Consider the following 18,657-nt stretch of genomic DNA (forward strand, 5'->3'; position numbering starts at 1 on the left):
CCGTAAACAAGGGCAGGACTCAATCCAAAGATGCACACAGAGGCTCGGTGGGTGTGTGTGTGTGGGGGCGGCAAGACTGACTTTCGAACGGATCTTAAAGACTACAAGTTTTACTGGGCATTCACTGTATTCTTTCTCAACTTTGAGTGCGTGTGTGTGTGAGAGAGGGCTATCTCGTCTCTGTCTTACTCCGTGTATTTTGTTGTAATTAACCTAAAGATGTTTCTCTCTTACAGAGCCAGCCTCCGGAGCGGCGGCGATGTCAGAGGTCAGTTCCTGGTTGCCAGGTTTTTATTTTACCCCCCATCTCTAACACAGTTCTTTGAGGGGTTGCGGTGACATGTTGTGCTCCCCGCCGCACTGGAGGCAAGAAAGCCCCTTGTGTGTGTCGGGGAGGCTGTTTGCACTGGGCTCGTGATATATATTGTTTTATTGTGGCGGTTGGGGCAGCGGGTTGGTGGTCGAGCAGCTACGTGGTAAAGTTGATCGGGGTTGGTCCGGCACTCGCCGTCTCGGTGTCCCCTCACCGTGTCCTGTTGCATGAGACATCAGCCCGAAAGGGCGGTGCGAGCGCTCCGAGTGCAGCCTGCCGTCGCCATCTTGCCGGTGGGATGTCAGTTTGAAAAGTGAGTGTGAATTCGGACAAAAGTGTGGCTGAAGTGTGACCAAAGCTCGCCCTGAGTTGTTGATGGAAGGATGGTGGAGGAGACAGAAATAGTGGGGTACCCCGATCCTTCCCTCTCATCCCCCTCACCCGGAGGCCGTGGGACCCTCTCCCCAGCCCTGACCTGCACTCCGGCCGCCTGCTCCCATTGTGTGTGTGTGCTTTCTTCTGTTTCTTATTGTCACGGTCTGCTCCTGATTTCCTTACTTTAAAAAAAATTTTATCAGTCGGTTTCCCCTGCCAAACATGTGTTGGAGCCTCCGTTCTCACCGCCCCCCCGTGCTGTGTGGGGCTGTGATGGATTACAAATCCTGCCGCCGGGAACCTCCGGCTGATCCCGGGACGAAACCGGCTGACGGTTCGCTCGTTGGGTCGGCGGGCCGCTCGGGTTGCGGGCCCTACTGCGCCCTCTCAATGTTCCGTGTCTCTTTTAGTAAGCATTGAAAAACTAAGTTAATAATCTAAACGAACGGCTCCGGGTTACTGGCGTCAGCGTATTGGAGACTCCGGACACTCCCAGGTTGTGGACACTTGCGGATTGTTATCAGTGATCGTGTTCAGCTTGTTGGTTCTTGTTTGAGGGTGGTGTACGGCCGGGAGAGGGTGGGGGCCTGAAGCTGCTCGCCGCTCGGTGCTGCCGCTGATACCGGAGGGAGTGGGGAGTGTGTTAGGATTTGCAGAGATTCTGCAGTCGATCGCTCGGGATCGGGCGCTGCCTCTCTTGGCAATCGACATCTCCGTTCGTTCTGGTCCCGGCCACCTCCCGTCACGCCCCACCCCCGATTCTTTCACCACTCCCTCCTCCCAGCCGCCCTCGAATCCTTTTTTCCCTCTGCTGACCCTATCCGCGATTCTCTCCCACCACATCTCCACCCCCCCTCCCTACCCCTCTCCTGGGGTCTCCACACCCCCTTCCTACCTCCCTCCCCCGGGTCTCCACACCCCCTTCCTACCTCCCTCCCCCGGGTCTCCACACCCCCTTCCTACCTCCCTCCCCCGGGTCTCCACTCCCCCTTCCTACCCCCCTCCCCTGGGTCTCCACTCCCCCTTCCTACTCCTCCTCCCCCGGGTCTCCACACCCCCGTAACAAACCCTCCCTCCGAACATCTCTTCCCCTCCCTTATCATCTCCCTCTCTCCGCCGACCATACTTCTTTCTGCTTGCTCACCCCTCTTCCCCCGGCCAGTCCCTCTCCGCACCCCCACCCACGGTCCTCTCTGGGCCTTGGATCAGGAGCTCTGGGCAGTGGGAGCCGCCAGCACTGGGTCCCCCCGCCGTGGCTTGTGTCGCTCTCCGTGCCTGCGTCTCCCCGGCTTCCCTCCCTCCCGCTGCCCCTGCCCCGCGATGCCGTTTGTTTTCTTGTAAAGAGAATCCATCGCGTTTACGGTTTCAAGTTGGGGCGGACGCGGCACTTTGTTCGGGAGAGTATGTGGCGGCGAGTCGCTGCCGATCTCAGCCCGCCAGCCGGTCCTGTGTGGCCATGCAGCGGGTTGTTGTGTCTGCCAGGGACCCCGAGCCTTTCTTTGAGACGGTGGGGCCTTGGAAAGCGCAGGGTCGCGACGGGTGCAGATAATGAGATAAGGTTGTGCTGGGTGCATTGTAAGAAACTCATGATGGACATTTTTAATGTTCTGCCTTATTCCTGGGTCCTGAGTGTTGACGCAGATAACACTGTATTCAGATCCTGAAAAGGCCCCTCCCTGTTGTACCCCAGTACTACATAGTGACAGTCCTGTGACCTGGCGTTATACAGTGACAGACCTGTCCCCACCGGTTCTGTACCCCGGCGTTATACAGTGACAGACCTGTCCCCACCAGTACTGTACCCCGGTGTTATACAGTGACAGAGACCCGTCCCCACCGGTACCGTACCCTGGTGTTATACAGTGACAGACCCGTCCCCACCGCTACCGTACCCCAGTGTTACACAGTGACAGACCCGTCCCCACCGGTACCGTACTCCGGTGTTACACAGTGACAGACCCGTCCCCACCGGTACCATACCCCAGTGTTTAACAGTACGATACCCATAACACTGGGGTAGGGTACCAGTGGGGATGGGTCTGTTACTGTATAACACCGGGGTATGGTACCAGTGGGGATGGGTCTGTTACTGTATAACAGTAGGGTCAGGTCTGTCACCATGTTACCATGATATGTGCTTAAGTATCCTCATTTTCCTCTGCCGTTCTTGAAAATGTGTGTCTCCTTTGTTTTTTATTGCCATTGAATAAATTTAAAGGTGATTGCTCGAGGATAACAAAATCACATCTGACTGTGCAGATATCAAACCAAACGAAACAATATTTCTCCAGACCACAGTGTGCCCACAAAGCGTATATCACACACAGCACATTAAACAAAATATAACCACAGATGTTAATAAAACAGAATTCAAACTGTATGCAGTGCAGAGCATGGGTAAACAGTAAACAGATCGCTGTCCCTGCGATGATTTCTCGGTAGTGCCACGGTACTCAGTAGTCTCACGACCTGAGGGAAGAAGTTGTTGGCCAGTTTGGACGTTCTAGTCCTGATGCTCCTGTACCTCCTTCCTGACGGTGGTGGGTCAAAGAGACTGTGGATGGGTGCTAGGGTTCCTCAACGATGCTTTGGGTCCTTCGTGTATAACATTCCCAGTAAATGTCACAATTCAGGAGGAGGTAGATCCTGGTGATTCTTACTGTCCTCTGTAGTGTCTTGCTGTCCGATATCTTGTAACTTCTGTACCACACAATGATGCAGCCAGACGGCACTCTCGATGGTGCTCCTGTAGAAAGTTGTTGGCTGTGATCTGGTCTGTAAAGTCCAGTGTGTACAGGTCTTATGAACTTTGCCCAGTATATTTTCCATTCATCTTTGGTGCTTGGCATTTCAATTTTCTAGTAGTTAATTGAGGATGTACAATGCCTTTGTCACACTAATAAATCACACCCAGCTGATGGTCTGACCTTTCTTGATGTGTCACATTTAGCTGTGTATCAGATATTGAGAGCAAACTTGGCAATAGCATCAAGTTTATCTGCAGTGCATTCTAACAGTGCGTCACTGTCAGTTCTGGAGGGGCCACTGCGCGGGATTGGAAAAAGCTGCAGAAAGTTGTGAATTCAGCCAGCTCCATCACGGGCACTAGGCCGCCCAGCATAGAAACATAGAAAATAGGTGCAGGAGTAGGCCATTCGGCCCTTCGAGCCTGCACCGCCATTCAGTATGATCATGGCTGATCATCCAACTCAGAACCCTGCACCAACCTTCCCTCCATACCCCCGATCCCTTTAGCCACAAGGGCCATATCTAACTCCCTCTTAAATATAGCCAATGAACCGGCCTCAACTGTTTCCTGTGGCAGAGAATTCCACAGATTCACCACTCTCTGTGTGAAGAAGTTTTTCCTAATCTCGGTCCTAAAAGGCTTCCCCTCTATCCTCAAACTGTGACCCCTCGTTCTGGACTTCCCCAATATTGGGAACAATCTTCCTGCATCTAGCCTGTCCAATCCCTTTAGGATTTTATACGTTTCAATCAGATCCCCCCTCAATCTTCTAAATTCCAACGAGTATAAGCCTAGTTCATCCAGTCTTTCATCATATGAAAGTCCTGCCATCCCAGGAATCAAACTGGTGAACCTTCTTTGTACTCCCTCTGTGGCAAGGATGTCTTTCCTCAGATTAGGGGACCAAAACTGCACACAATACTCCACGTGTGGTCTCACCAAGGCCTTGTACAACTGCAGTAGTACCTCCCTGCTCCTGTACTCGAATCCTCTTGCTATAAATGCCAGCATACCATTTGCCTTTTTCACCGCCTGCTGTACCTGCATGCCCACTTTCAATGACTGGTGTATAATGACACCCAGGTCTCGTTGCACCTCCATTTTCCTAATCGGCCACCATTCAGATAATAATCTGTTTTCCTGTTTTTGCCACCAAAGTGGATAACTTCACATTTATCCACATTAAATTGCATCTGCCATGAATTTGCCCACTCACCTAACCTATCCAAGTCACCCTGCATCCTCTTAGCATCCTCCTCACAGCTAACGCTGCCACCCAGCTTCGTGTCATCCACAAACTTGGAGATGCTGCATTTAATTCCCTCATCCAAGTCATTAATATATATTGTAAACAACTGGGGTCCCAGCACTGAGCCTTGCGGAACCCCGCTAGTCACTGCCTGCCTTTCTGAAAAGATCCCGTTTATTCCCACTCTTCGCTTCCTGTCTGCCAACCAATTCTCTATCCACATCAATACCTTACCCCCAATACCGTGTGCTTTAAGTTTGCACACTAATCTCCTGTGTAGGACCTTGTCAAAAGCCTTTTGAAAATCCAAATATACCACATCCACTGGTTCTCCCCTATCCGCTCTACTAGTTACATCCTCAAAAATTTCTATGAGATTCGTCAGACATGATTTTCCTTTCACAAATCCATACTGACTTTGTCCGATGATTTCACCGCTTCCAAATGTGCTGTTATCACATCTTTGATAACTGACCCTAGCAGTTTCCCCACCACCCATGTTAGGCTAACCGGTCTATAATTCCCTGGTTTCTCTCTCCCTCCTTTTTTAAAAAGTGGGGTTACATTAGCCACCCTCCAATCCTCAGGAACTAGTCCAGAATCTAAAGAGTTTTGAAAAATTATCACTAATGCATCTACTATTTCTTGACCTACTTCCTTAAGCACTCTGGGATGCAGACCATCTGGCCCTGGGGATTTATCTGCCTTTAATCCCTTCAATTTACCTAACACCACTTCCCTACTAACATGTATTTCCCTCAGTTCCTCCATCTCACTGGACCCTCTGTCCCCTACTATTTCCGGAAGATTATTTATGTCCTCCTTAGTGAAGACAGAACCAAAGTAATTATTCAATTGGTCTGCCATGTCCTTGCTCCCCATAATCAATTCACCTGTTTCTGTCTGTAGGGGACCTACATTTGTCTTTACCAGTCTTTCTCTTTTCATATATCTATAAAGGCTTTTACAGTCAGTTTTTATGTTCCCTGCCAGTTTTCTCTCATAATCTTTTTTCCCCTTCCTAATTAAACCCTTTGTCCTCCTCTGCTGAACTCTGAATTTCTCCCAGTCCTCAGGTGAGCCACTTTTTCTGGCTAATTTGTATGTTTCTTCTTTGGAATTGATACTATCCCTAATTTCCCTTGTCAGCCACGGGTGCACTACCTTCCTTGATTTATTCTTTTGCCAAACTGGGATGAACAATTGTTGTAGTTCATCCATGCGATCTTTAAATACTTGCCATTGCATATCCACCGTCAACCCTTTAAGTGTCATTTGCCAGTCTATCTTAGCTAATTCACGTCTCATACCTTCAAAGTTACCCTTCTTTAAGTTCAGAACTTTCGTTTCTGAATTAACTATGTCACTCTCCATCCTAATGAAGAATTCCACCATATTATGGTCACTCTTACCCAAGGGGTCTCTCACGACAAGATTGCTAATTAACCCTTCCTCATTGCTCAATACCCAGTCCAGAATAGCCTGCTCTCCAGTTGGTTCCTCGACATGTTGGTTCAAAAAACCATCCCGCATACATTCCAAGTAATCCTCTTCCTCAGCACCCTTACCAATTTGGTTCACCCAATCTGCATGTAGATTGAAGTCACCCATTATAACTGCTGTTCCTTTATTGCACACATTTCTAATTTCCTGTTTAATACCATCCCCAACCTCACTACTACTGTTAGGTGGCCTGTACACAACTCCCACCAGCGTTTTCTGCCCCTTATTGTTATGCAGCTCTACCCATATCGATTCCACATATATATATATATTCCATATTGAGAATATATTCAACAGGCAATGTCTCAGAAAGCAGCATCCATTATTAAGACTGTAAGATATCGGAGCAGAATTAGGCCATCTGGCCCATCGAGCCTGCTCTGCCATTCAATCATGGCTGATCCTTTTTTCTATCTCCTCCTCAACCCCAGTTCCCGGCCTTCTCCCCGTAACCTTTGATACTGTGTCCAATCAAGAACCTATCAATCTCTGCCTTAAATACACCCAATGACCTGGCCTCCACAGCTGCATGTGGCAACAAATTTCACAAATTCACCACCCTTTGACTACAGAAATTTCTCCGCATCTCTGTTTTGAAAGGGAGCCCCTCTATCTTGAGGCTGTGCCCACTTGTCCTAGACTCCCCCACCATGGGAAACATCCTTTCCACGTTTACTCTGTCTAGGCCTTTCAACATTCGAAAGGTTTCAATGAGATCCTCCTTCATCCTTCTGAATTCCAGCGAGTACAGATCCAGAACCGTCAAATATTCCTCGTATGATAACCCTTTCATTCCCGGAATCATTCTTGTGAACCTCTTCTGAACCCTCTCCGATGCCAGCACATTTTTTCTAAGATGAGGGGCACAAAACTGTTCACAATACTCAAGGTGAGGCCTCACCAGTGCCTTATAAAGCCTTAGCATCACATCCCTGCTCTTGTATTCTAGACCTCTTGAAATGAATGCTAACATGACATTTGCCTTCCTCACCACTGACTCAACTTGCAAGTTAACCTTCAGGGTTTTCGGCACAAGGACTCCCAAGTCCCTCTGCATCTCAGATTCCTGAATTTTCTCCCCATTTAGGAAATAGTCTGCACATTTATTTCTACTACCAAAGTGCATGACCGTGTGCATTTTCCAACATTGTGTTAAGCACGTCCATCACCCAGGGTAGGCACTCTTTTCATTGCTATCATCAAGGAGGAGGTACTGGAGCCTGAAGATGTTGTAACTTAGATTTTTTTTATTGTGTATTGCAATGTATTTCTGCCACAAGACAACAAATTTCATGAAATATGCCAGTGATATTAAACCTGATTCAGATTCTGAGTGTTTGAATCTTTGATTCTGTGCTCGTACATCGAGTGGTACAGCAGAGGAACAGGACCTTTGACCTGGTCATTTCCATGTGAAACCATCATGCCAACCTAACTGATCCCATCTGTTGAGTAGGAAAAGACCTCAATTCCCTGTCAGTTCACACATCTACTTGAATCAGAATCCATTAGAGTGGTAATATTGAATGGGGGCATTTAATTTTAGCATGGACAGGAGCACTCTGCAAGAGATTGTCAAAACTGCCCAAAACGTTATTGGCACCAGCCTTCCCTGCCCTCAAGGAGATGTATACAAAAAGACGTTACTGGTCCTGTTCCAGTATCATGAAAGATCCCACCCACCCTGTTCATGCACTGTTTGTCGCACTAGCAGAGTGGAGGCTACGTATCATCCAGGTCTGGACCATCAGACTCAAAAACAATTCCTTTCCCCAAGCAGTAAGGCTGATCAACACCTCCACCCACTAACTCACCTCTCCACACCCCCAACCACCAGTATTTTATCATTTCCTGTCAGAGTCACCTTATGTACAGACACTTGTATGCCTAGTGTCACTTTATGGATGTAATTATTGTGTTCTTTGTGGTGCATTGGGTCCAGAGTAACAATTATTTTGTTCTCCTTTACACTGGAGTACTGGAAATTACATTAAACAATATCGAACTTTGAATAACCTGGGGCATTGGCAAGATCAGGTGATCACTGGGATTATTGGTTGACTGGAGCAGTTAGGTCAATTGCCCCCAGTAATTTGTCAAATCTCAAATCATCTGTTTTATTTTTAGCCACCAAAGAAGAGACAAAGAACTGTGGAGGATTTCAACCAGTTCTGTACCTTCGTGTTGGCTTATGCAGGCTACATCCCCTATCCCAAGGAGGTAAGGTTTCTCTGTCTACTTCAGCCTCATCAACTGTCGTTTCTCCAGCTTTTTACCAATCTATTTTTCAAAGTTCTTGAGTGGAATGTTTATGATCACTCAATGCATCTTTAAAGACAAGTTTCTCTATAGAAATGGTTTACCATTGCCGCCATCAGGGCAGTGTCTGTACAGGATGGGTGACCTCACCCATTGTCAATACTCCTCAGAGATTGTCTGCCTGGCATCAATGGTTGCATAACCAGGGCTTGTAATATACACTGGCTGCTCATACAACCATCCACCATCTGCTCCCACGGCTTCCTGTGATCCTGACTGGGGGCTATACCTTGCCCAATAGTGATCTGCTGGCGAGTGGAGGGAAGAGACCCCGCTCTTACACCCTTTGGTAGAGTTGTATCTCCATCCCGTCCCCTCACACCTCCTCTGGTGGAGACACGTCTCCGCCCCGTCCCCTCACACCTCCTCTGGTGGAGACACGTCTCCGCCCCGTCCCCTCACACCACCTCTGGTAGAGACACGTCTCCACCCTGTCCCCTCACACCTCCTCTGGTAGAGACACGTCTCCACCCTGTCCCCTCACAACTCCTCTGGTAGAGACACGTCGCCACCCCGTCCCCTCACGTCTCCACCCCGTCCCCTCACACTTCCTCTGGTAGAGACACGTCTCCACCCCGTCCCCTCACACCTCCTCTGGTAGAGACACGTCTCCACCCCGGCCCCTCACAGCTCCTCTGGTAGAGACACGTCTCCACCCCGGCCCCTCACACCTCCTCTGGTAGAGACGTATCACCACCCCGTCCCCTCACACCTCCTCTGGTAGAGACATATCCCCACCCCGTCCCCTCACGCCTCCTCTGGTAGAGACACGTCTCCACCCCGTCCCCTCGCACCTCCTCTGGTAGAGACACGTCTCCACCCCGTCACCTCACACCTCCTCTGATAGAGACACGTCTCCACCCCGGCCCCTCACACCTCCTCTGGTAGAGACATATCCCCACCCCGTCCCCTCACGCCTCCTCTGGTAGAGACACGTCTCCACCCCGTCCCCTCGCACCTCCTCTGGTAGAGACACGTCTCCACCCCGTCACCTCACACCTCCTCTGATAGAGACACGTCTCCACCCCGTCCCCTCACACCTCCTCTGGTTGAGACACGTCTCCACCCCGTCCCCTCGCACCTCCTCTGGTTGAGACACGTCTCCACCCCTGTCCCCTCGCACCTCCTCCAGTAGAGACGTATCTCCACCCCGTCCCCTCACACCTCCTCTGGTAGAGTTGTATCGCCACCCCGTCACCTCACACCTCCTCTGGTGGAGACATATCTCCACCCCGTACCCACACACCTCCTCTGGGAGAGACACGTCTCCACCCCGTCCCCCCACACCTCCTCTGGTAGAGACACGTCTCCACCCCGTCCCCTCACATCTCCTCTGGTAGAGACACGTCTCCACCCCGTCCCCTCACACCTCCTCTGGTAGAGTCGTATCTCCACCCCGTCCCCTCACACCTCCTCTGGTAGAGACACGTCTCCACCCCGTCCCCTCACACCTCCTCTGGTAGAGTCGTATCTCCACCCCGTCCCCTCACACCTCCTCTGGTAGAGTCGTATCTCCACCCCGTCTCCTCACACCTCGTCTGGTAGAGACACGTCTCCACCCCGTCCCCTCACACCTCCTCTGGTAGAGACACGTCTCCACCCCGTCCCCTCACACCTCCTCTGGTAGAGACACGTCTCCTCCCCGTCCCCTCACACCTCCTCTGATAGAGACGTATCTCGACGCGGTCTCCTCACATCTCCTCTGGTAGAGACACGTCTCCACCCCGTCCCCTCACGCCTCCTCTGGTAGAGGCACGTCTCCACCCCGTCCCCTCACACCTCCTCTGGTAGAGACACATCTCCACCCCGTCCCCTCACACCTCCTCTGGTGGAGAAGTATCTCCACCCTGTCCCCTCACACCTCCTCTGGTAGAGACACGTCTCCACCCCGTCCACTCACACCTCCGCTGTAGAGACAAGTCTCCACCCCGTCCCCTCACACCTCCTCTGGTAGAGACACGTCTCCACCCCGTCCACTCACACCTCCGCTGGTAGAGACAAGTCTCCACCCCGTCCCCTCACACCTCCTCTGGTAGAGACACGTCCCCACCCCGTCCCCTCACACCTCCTCTGGTGGAGACGTATCTCCACCCCGTCCCCTCACACCTCCTCTGGGAGAGACACGTCTCCACCCCGTCCCCTCACACCTCCTCTGGTAGAGACGTATCTCCACACCGTCCCCTCGCACCTCCTCTGGTAGAGACGTATCGCCACACCGTCCCCTCGCACCTCCTCTGGTAGAGACACGTCTCCACCCCGTCCCCTCACACCTCCTCTGGTAGAGACACGTCTCCACCCCGTCCCCTCACACCTCCTCTGGTAGAGACGTATCTCCACACCGTCCCCTCGCACCTCCTCTGGTAGAGACGTATCGCCACACCGTCCCCTCACACCTCCTCTGGTAGAGACGTATCTCCACCCCGTCCCCTCACACCTCCTCTGGTAGAGACACGTCTCCACCCCGTCCCCTCACATCTCCTCTGGTAGAGACGTATCTCCACCCCGTCCCCTCACACCTCCTCTGGTAGAGACGTATCTCCACCCCGTCCCCTCACATCTCCTCTGGTAGAGACACGTCTCCACCCCGTCCACTCACCCCTCCTCTGGTAGAGACAAGTCTCCACCCCGTCCCCTCACACCTCCTCTGGCAGAGACACGTCTCCACCCCGTCCCCTCACACCTCCTCTGGTAGAGACACGTCTCCACCCCGTCCACTCACCCCTCCTCTGGTAGAGACAAGTCTCCACCCCGTCCCCTCACACCTCCTCTGGCAGAGACACGTCTCCACCCCGTCCCCTCACCCCTCCTCTGGTAGAGACAAGTCTCCACCCCGTCCCCTCACACCTCCTCTGGTAGAAACACGTCTCCACCCCGTCCCCTCACACCTCCTCTGGTAGAGACACGTCTCCACCCCGTCCACTCACCCCTCCTCTGGTAGAGACAAGTCTCCACCCCGTCCCCTCACACCTCCTCTGGCAGAGACACGTCCCCACCCCGTCCCCTCACACCTCCTCTGGTGGAGACATATCTCCACCCCGTACCCACACACCTCCTCTGGGAGAGACACGTCTCCACCCCGTCCCCCCACACCTCCTCTGGTAGAGACACGTCTCCACCCCGTCCCCTCACATCTCCTCTGGTAGAGACACGTCTTCACCCCGTCCCCTCACACCTCCTCTGGTAGAGACGTATCTCCACCCCGTCCCCTCACACCTCCTCTGGTAGAGACACGTCTCCACCCCGTCCCCTCACACCTCCTCTGGTAGACACACGTCTCCACACGGTCTCCTCACACCTCCTCTGGCAGAGACACGTCTCCACCCCGTCACCTCGCACCTCCTCTGGTAGAGACGTATCGCCACACCGTCCCCTCACACCTCCTCTGGTAGACACACGTCTCCACACGGTCTCCTCACACCTCCTCTGGTAGAGACACGTCTCCACCCCGTCCCCTCACACCTCCTCTGATAGAGACGTATCTCCACCCGGTCTCCTCACACCTCCTCTGGTAGAGACACGTCTCCACCCCGTCCCCTCACACCTCCTCTGGTAGAGACACGTCTCCACCCCGTCCCCTCACACCTCCTCTGGTAGAGACGTATCTCCACCCCGTCCCCTCACACCTCCTCTGGTAGAGACACGTCTCCACCCCGTCCCCTCACACCTCCTCTGGTAGAGACACGTCTCCACCCCGTCCCCTCACACCTCCTCTGGTAGAGACACGTCTCCACCCCGTCCCCTCACACCTCCTCTGGTAGAGACGTATCTCCACCCCGTCCCCTCACACCTCCTCTGGTAGAGACACGTCTCCACCCCGTCCCCTCACACCTCCTCTGGTAGAGACGTATCTCCACCCCGTCCCCTCACACCTCCTCTGGTAGAGACACGTCTCCACCCCGTCCCCTCACACCTCCTCTGGTAGAGACACGTCTCCACCCCGTCCCCTCGCACCTCCTCTGGTAGAGACACGTCTCCACCCCGTCCCCTCACACCTCCTCTGGTAGAGACACGTCTCCACCCCGTCCCCTCGCACCTCCTCTGGTAGAGACGTATCTCCACCCCGTCCCCTCACACCTCCTCTGGTAGAGACGTATCTCCACCCCGTCCCCTCACACCTCCTCTGGTAGAGTCGTATCTCCACCCCGTCCCCTCACACCTCCTCTGGTAGAGACACGTCTCCACCCCGTCCCCTCACACCTCCTCTGGTAGAGACACGTCTCCACCCCGTCCCCTCACACCTCCTCTGGTAGAGACTCGTCTCCACCCCGTCCCCTCACACCTCCTCTGGTAGAGTTGTATCTCCACCCCGTCCCCTCACACCTCCTCTGGTAGAGACACGTCTCCACCCCGTCCCCTCACACCTCCTCTGGTAGAGGCACGTCTCCACCCCGTCCCCTCACACCTCCTCTGGTAGAGTCGTATCTCCACCCCGTCCCCTCACACCTCCTCTGGTAGAGTCGTATCTCCACCCCGTCCCCTCACACCTCCTCTGGTAGAGTCGTATCTCCACCCCGTCTCCTCACACCTCCTCTGGTAGAGACACGTCTCCACCCCGTCCCCTCACACCTCCTCTGGTAGAGACACGTCTCCACCCCGTCCCCTCACACCTCCTCTGGTAGAGACACGTCTCCACCCCGTCCCCTCACACCTCCTCTGGTAGGGACACGTCTCCACCCCGTCCCCTCACACCTCCTCTGGTGGAGACGTATCTCCACCCCGTCCCCTCACACCTCCTCTGGGAGAGACACGTCTCCACCCCGTCCCCTCACACCTCCTCTGGTAGAGACGTATCTCCACACCGTCCCCTCACACCTCCTCTGGTAGAGACACGTCTCCACCCCGTCCCCTCACGCACCTCCTCTGGTAGAGACACGTCTCCACCCCGTCCCCTCACACCTCCTCTGGTAGAGACGTATCTCCACCCCGTCCCCTCACACCTCCTCTGGTGGAGAAGTATCTCCACACCGTCCCCTCACACCTCCTCTGGTAGAGACACGTCTCCACCCCGTCCACTCACACCTCCGCTGGTAGAGACAAGTCTCCACCCCGTCCCCTCACACCTCCTCTGGTAGAGACACGTCTCCACCCCGTCCCCTCACACCTCCTCTGGTAGAGACATATCTCCACCCCGTCCCCTCACACCTCCTCTGGTAGAGACACGTCTCCACCCCGTCCCCTCACACCTCCTCTGGTAGAGACACGTTCTCCACCCCGTCCCCTCACACCTCCTCTGGTAGAGACACGTCTCCACCCCGTCCCCTCACACCTCCTCTGGTAGAGACGTATCTCCACCCCGTCCCCTCACACCTCCTCTGGTAGAGACACGTCTCCACCCCGTCCCCTCACACCTCCTCTGGTAGAGACACGTCTCCACCCCGTCCCCTCACACCTCCTCTGGTAGAGACACGTCTCCACCCCGTCCCCTCGCACCTCCTCTGGTAGAGACGTATCGCCACACCGTCCCCTCACACCTCCTCTGGTAGAGACACGTCTCCACCCCGTCCCTCACACCTCCTCTGGTAGAGACACGTCTCCACCCCGTCCCCTCACACCTCCTCTGGCAGAGACACGTCTCCACCCCGTCCCCTCACACCTCCTCTGGTAGAGACATATCTCCACCCCGTCCCCTCACACCTCCTCTGGTAGAGACACGTCTCCACCCCGTCCCCTCACACCTCCTCTGGTAGAGACACGTATCTCCACCCCGTCCCCTCACACCTCCTCTGGTAGAGACACGTCTCCACCCCGTCCCCTCACACCTCCTCTGGTAGAGACGTCTCCACCCCGTCCCCTCACACCTCCTCTGGTAGAGACACGTCTCCACCCCGTCCCCTCACACCTCCTCTGGTAGACACACGTCTCCACACGGTCACCTCACACCTCCTCTGGTAGAGACACGTCTCCACCCCGTCCCCTCGCACCTCCTCTGGTAGAGACGTATCTCCACACCGTCCCCTCACATCTCCTCTGGTAGAAACACGTCTCCACCCCGTCCCCTCACACCTCCACTGGTAGAGACACATCTCCTCCCTGTCACCCTACACCTCCTCTGGTAGAGACATATCCCCACCCTGTCCCCTCACACCTCCTCTGGTAGAGACACGTCTCCACCCCGTCCCCTCACACCTCCTCTGGTGGAGACACATCTCCACCCCGTCCCCTCGCACCTCCTCTGGTAGAGACACGACTCCACCCCGTCCCCTCACACCTCCTCTGGTAGAGACATATCCCCACCCTGTCCCCTCACACCTCCTCTGGTAGAGACACATCTCCACCCCGTCCCCTCGCACCTCCTCTGGTAGAGACACGACTCCACCCCGTCCCCTCACACCTCCTCTGGTAGAGACGTATCTCCACACCGTCCCCTCACACCTCCTCTGGTAGAGACGTATCGCCACACCGTCCCCTCACATCTCCTCTGGTAGAGACACGTTTCCAACCCGTCCCCTCACACCTCCTCTGGTAGAGACACGTCTCCACCCCGTCCCCTCACACCTCCTCTGGTAGAGACATATCCCCACCCTGTCCCCTCACACCTCCTCTGGTAGAGACACGTCTCCACCCGGTCTCCTCGCACCTCCTCTGGTAGAGACACGTCTCCACCCCGTCCCCTCACACCTCCTCTGGTAGAGACACGTCTCCACCCCGTCCCCTCACACCTCCTCTGGTAGAGACACGTCTCCACCCCGTCCACTCACACCTCCTCTGGTAGAGACACGTCTCCACCCCGTCCCCTCACACCTCCTCTGGTAGAGACGTATCTCCACCCCGTCCCCTCACACCTCCTCTGGTAGAGACACGTCTCCTCCCCGTCCCCTCACACCTCCTCTGATAGAGACGTATCTCCACCCGGTCTCCTCACATCTCCTCTGGTAGAGACACGTCTCCACCCCGTCCCCTCACGCCTCCTCTGGTAGAGGCACGTCTCCACCCCGTCCCCTCACACCTCCTCTGGTAGAGACACATCTCCACCCCGTCCCCTCACACCTCCTCTGGTGGAGAAGTATCTCCACCCTGTCCCCTCACACCTCCTCTGGTAGAGACACGTCTCCACCCCGTCCACTCACACCTCCGCTGTAGAGACAAGTCTCCACCCCGTCCCCTCACACCTCCGCTGGTAGAGACAAGTCTCCACCCGTCCCCTCTCACCTCCTCTGGTAGAGACACGTCTCCACCCCGTCCACTCACACCTCCGCTGGTAGAGACAAGTCTCCACCCCGTCCCCTCACACCTCCTCTGGTAGAGACACGTCCCCACCCCGTCCCCTCACACCTCCTCTGGTGGAGACGTATCTCCACCCCGTCCCCTCACACCTCCTCTGGGAGAGACACGTCTCCACCCCGTCCCCTCGCACCTCCTCTGGTTGAGACACGTCTCCACCCCGTCCCCTCGCACCTCCTCTGGTAGAGACGTATATCCACACCGTCCCCTCGCACCTCCTCTGGTAGAGACGTATCGCCACACCGTCCCCTCACATCTCCTCTGGTAGAAACACGTCTCCACCCCGTCCCCTCACACCTCCTCTGGTAGAGACACGTCTCCACCCCGTCCCCTCACACCTCCTCTGGTAGAGACACGTCTCCAACCCGTCCCCTCACACCTCCTCTGGTGGAGACATATCTCCACCCCGTCCCCTCACACCTCCTCTGGTAGAGACAAGTCTCCACCCCGCCCCCTCACACCTCCTCTGGTAGAGGCACGTTTCCAACCCGTCCCCTCACACCTCCTCTGGTGGAGACATATCTCCACACCGTCCACTCACCCCTCCTCTGGTAGAGACAAGTCTCCACCCCGCCCCCTCACACCTCCTCTGGTAGAGACACGTCTCCACCCCGTCCCCTCACACCTCCTCTGGTAGAGACACGTTTCCAACCCGTCCCCTCACACCTCCTCTGGTGGAGACATATCTCCACACCGTCCACTCACCCCTCCTCTGGTAGAGACAAGTCTCCACCCCGTCCCCTCACACCTCCTCTGGTAGAGACACGTCCCCACCCCGTCCCCTCACACCTCCTCTGGTGGAGACATATCTCCACCCCGTACCCACAAACCTCCTCTGGGAGAGACACGTCTCCACCCCGTCCCCCCACACCTCCTCTGGTAGAGACACGTCTCCACCCCGTCCCCTCACATCTCCTCTGGTAGAGACACGTCTTCACCCCGTCCCCTCACACCTCCTCTGGTAGAGACGTATCTCCACCCCGTCCCCTCACACCTCCTCTGGTAGAGACGTATCTCCACCCCGTCCCCTCACACCTCCTCTGGTAGAGACACGTCTCCACCCCGTCCCCTCACACCTCCTCTGGTAGACACACGTCTCCACACGGTCTCCTCACACCTCCTCTGGTAGAGACACGTCTCCACCCCGTCCCCTCACACCTCCTCTGGTAGAGACGTGTCTCCACACCGTCCCCTCACACCTCCTCTGGTAGAGACACGTCTCCACCCCGTCCCCTCACACCTCCTCTGGTAGAGACACGTCTCCACCCCGTCCCCTCACACCTCCTCTGGTAGAGACACGTCTCCACCCCGTCCCCTCGCACCTCCTCTGGTAGAGACGTATCGCCACACCGTCCCCTCACACCTCCTCTGGTAGACACACGTCTCCACACGGTCTCCTCACACCTCCTCTGGTAGAGACACGTCTCCACCCCGTCCCCTCACACCTCCTCTGATAGAGACGTATCTCCACCCGGTCTCCTCACACCTCCTCTGGTAGAGACACGTCTCCACCCCGTCCCCTCACACCTCCTCTGGTAGAGACACGTCTCCACACGGTCTCCTCACACCTCCTCTGGTAGAGACACGTCTCCACCCCGTCCCCTCACACCTCCTCTGGTAGAGACGTATCTCCACCCCGTCCCCTCACACCTCCTCTGATAGAGACGTATTGCCACACCGTCCCCTCACACCTCCTCTGGTAGAGACACGTCTCCACCCCGTCCCCTCACACCTCCTCTGGTAGAGACGTATCTCCACCCCGTCGCCTCACACCTCCTCTGGTAGAGACACGTCTCCACCCCGTCCACTCACACCTCCTCTGATAGAGACGTATCTCCACCCCGTCCCCCCACACCTCCTCTGGTAGAGACGTATCTCCACCCCGTCCCCTCACATCTCCTCTGGTAGAGACACGTCTCCACCCCGTCCCCTCACACCTCCTCTGGTAGAGACGTATCTCCACCCCGTCGCCTCACACCTCCTCTGGTAGAGACACGTCTCCTCCCCGTCCCCTCACACCTCCTCTGGTAGAGACGTATCTCCACCCCGTCGCCTCACACCTCCTCTGGTAGAGACACGTCTCCTCCCCGTCCCCTCACACCTCCTCTGGTAGAGACGTATCGCCACCCCGTCCCCTCACACCTCCTCTGGTAGAGACACGTCTCCACCCCGTCCCCTCACACCTCCTCTGGTAGAGACACGTCTCCACCCCGTCCCCTCACACCTCCTCTGGTAGAGACACGTCTCCACCCCGTCCCCTCACACCTCCTCTGGTAGAGACACGTCTCCACCCCGTCCCCTCACACCTCCTCTGGTAGAGACACGTCTCCACCCTGTCCCCTCACACCTCCTCTGGTGGAGACTCGTCTCCACCCCGTCCCCTCACACCTCCTCTGGTAGAGACACGTCTCCTCCCCGTCCCCTCACACCTCCTCTGGTAGAGACACGTCTCCACCCCGTCCCCTCACACCTCCTCTGGTAGAGACACGTCTCCACCCCGTCCCCTCACACCTCCTCTGGTAGAGACACGTCTCCACCCCGTCCCCTCACACCTCCTCTGATAGAGACGTATCTCCACCCCGTCCCCTCACACCTCCTCTGGTAGAGACACGTCTCCACACGGTCTCCTCACACCTCCTCTGGTAGAGGCACGTCTCCACACGGTCTCCTCACACCTCCTCTGGTAGAGACACGTCTCCACCCCGTCCCCTCACACCTCCTCTGGTAGAGACACGTCTCCACCCCGTCCCCTCACACCTCCTCTGATAGAGACGTATCTCCACCCGGTCTCCTCACATCTCCTCTGGTAGAGACACGTCTCCACACGGTCTCCTCACACCTCCTCTGGTAGAGACACGTCTCCACCCCGTCCCCTCACACCTCCTCTGGTAGAGACACGTCTCCACCCCGTCCCCTCACACCTCCTCT

At 55.6% G+C, this 18,657-nt stretch overlaps 1 protein-coding gene across 3 annotated transcripts in view; it reads left to right on the forward strand.

Annotated features, from left to right (window-relative positions):
• The window catches only part of LOC134345095 (PHD finger protein 23A-like), a 41,262-nt gene that overhangs the window by 1,428 nt on the left and 21,177 nt on the right, over positions 1–18,657 (forward strand). For all 3 annotated transcript variants that reach the window (XM_063045256.1, XM_063045255.1, XM_063045254.1), the window contains exons 2-3: positions 237–268; positions 8,317–8,409. In XM_063045256.1, the coding sequence (XP_062901326.1) occupies positions 260–268; positions 8,317–8,409 (102 nt within the window). In that variant the 5' untranslated portion in view covers positions 237–259. The remainder of the gene's footprint in view (positions 1–236; positions 269–8,316; positions 8,410–18,657) is intronic.

The sequence above is a fragment of the Mobula hypostoma genome, chromosome 4 (assembly GCF_963921235.1).
Source record: "Mobula hypostoma chromosome 4, sMobHyp1.1, whole genome shotgun sequence".
In the NCBI taxonomy this organism is placed as follows: domain Eukaryota; kingdom Metazoa; phylum Chordata; class Chondrichthyes; order Myliobatiformes; family Myliobatidae; genus Mobula; species Mobula hypostoma.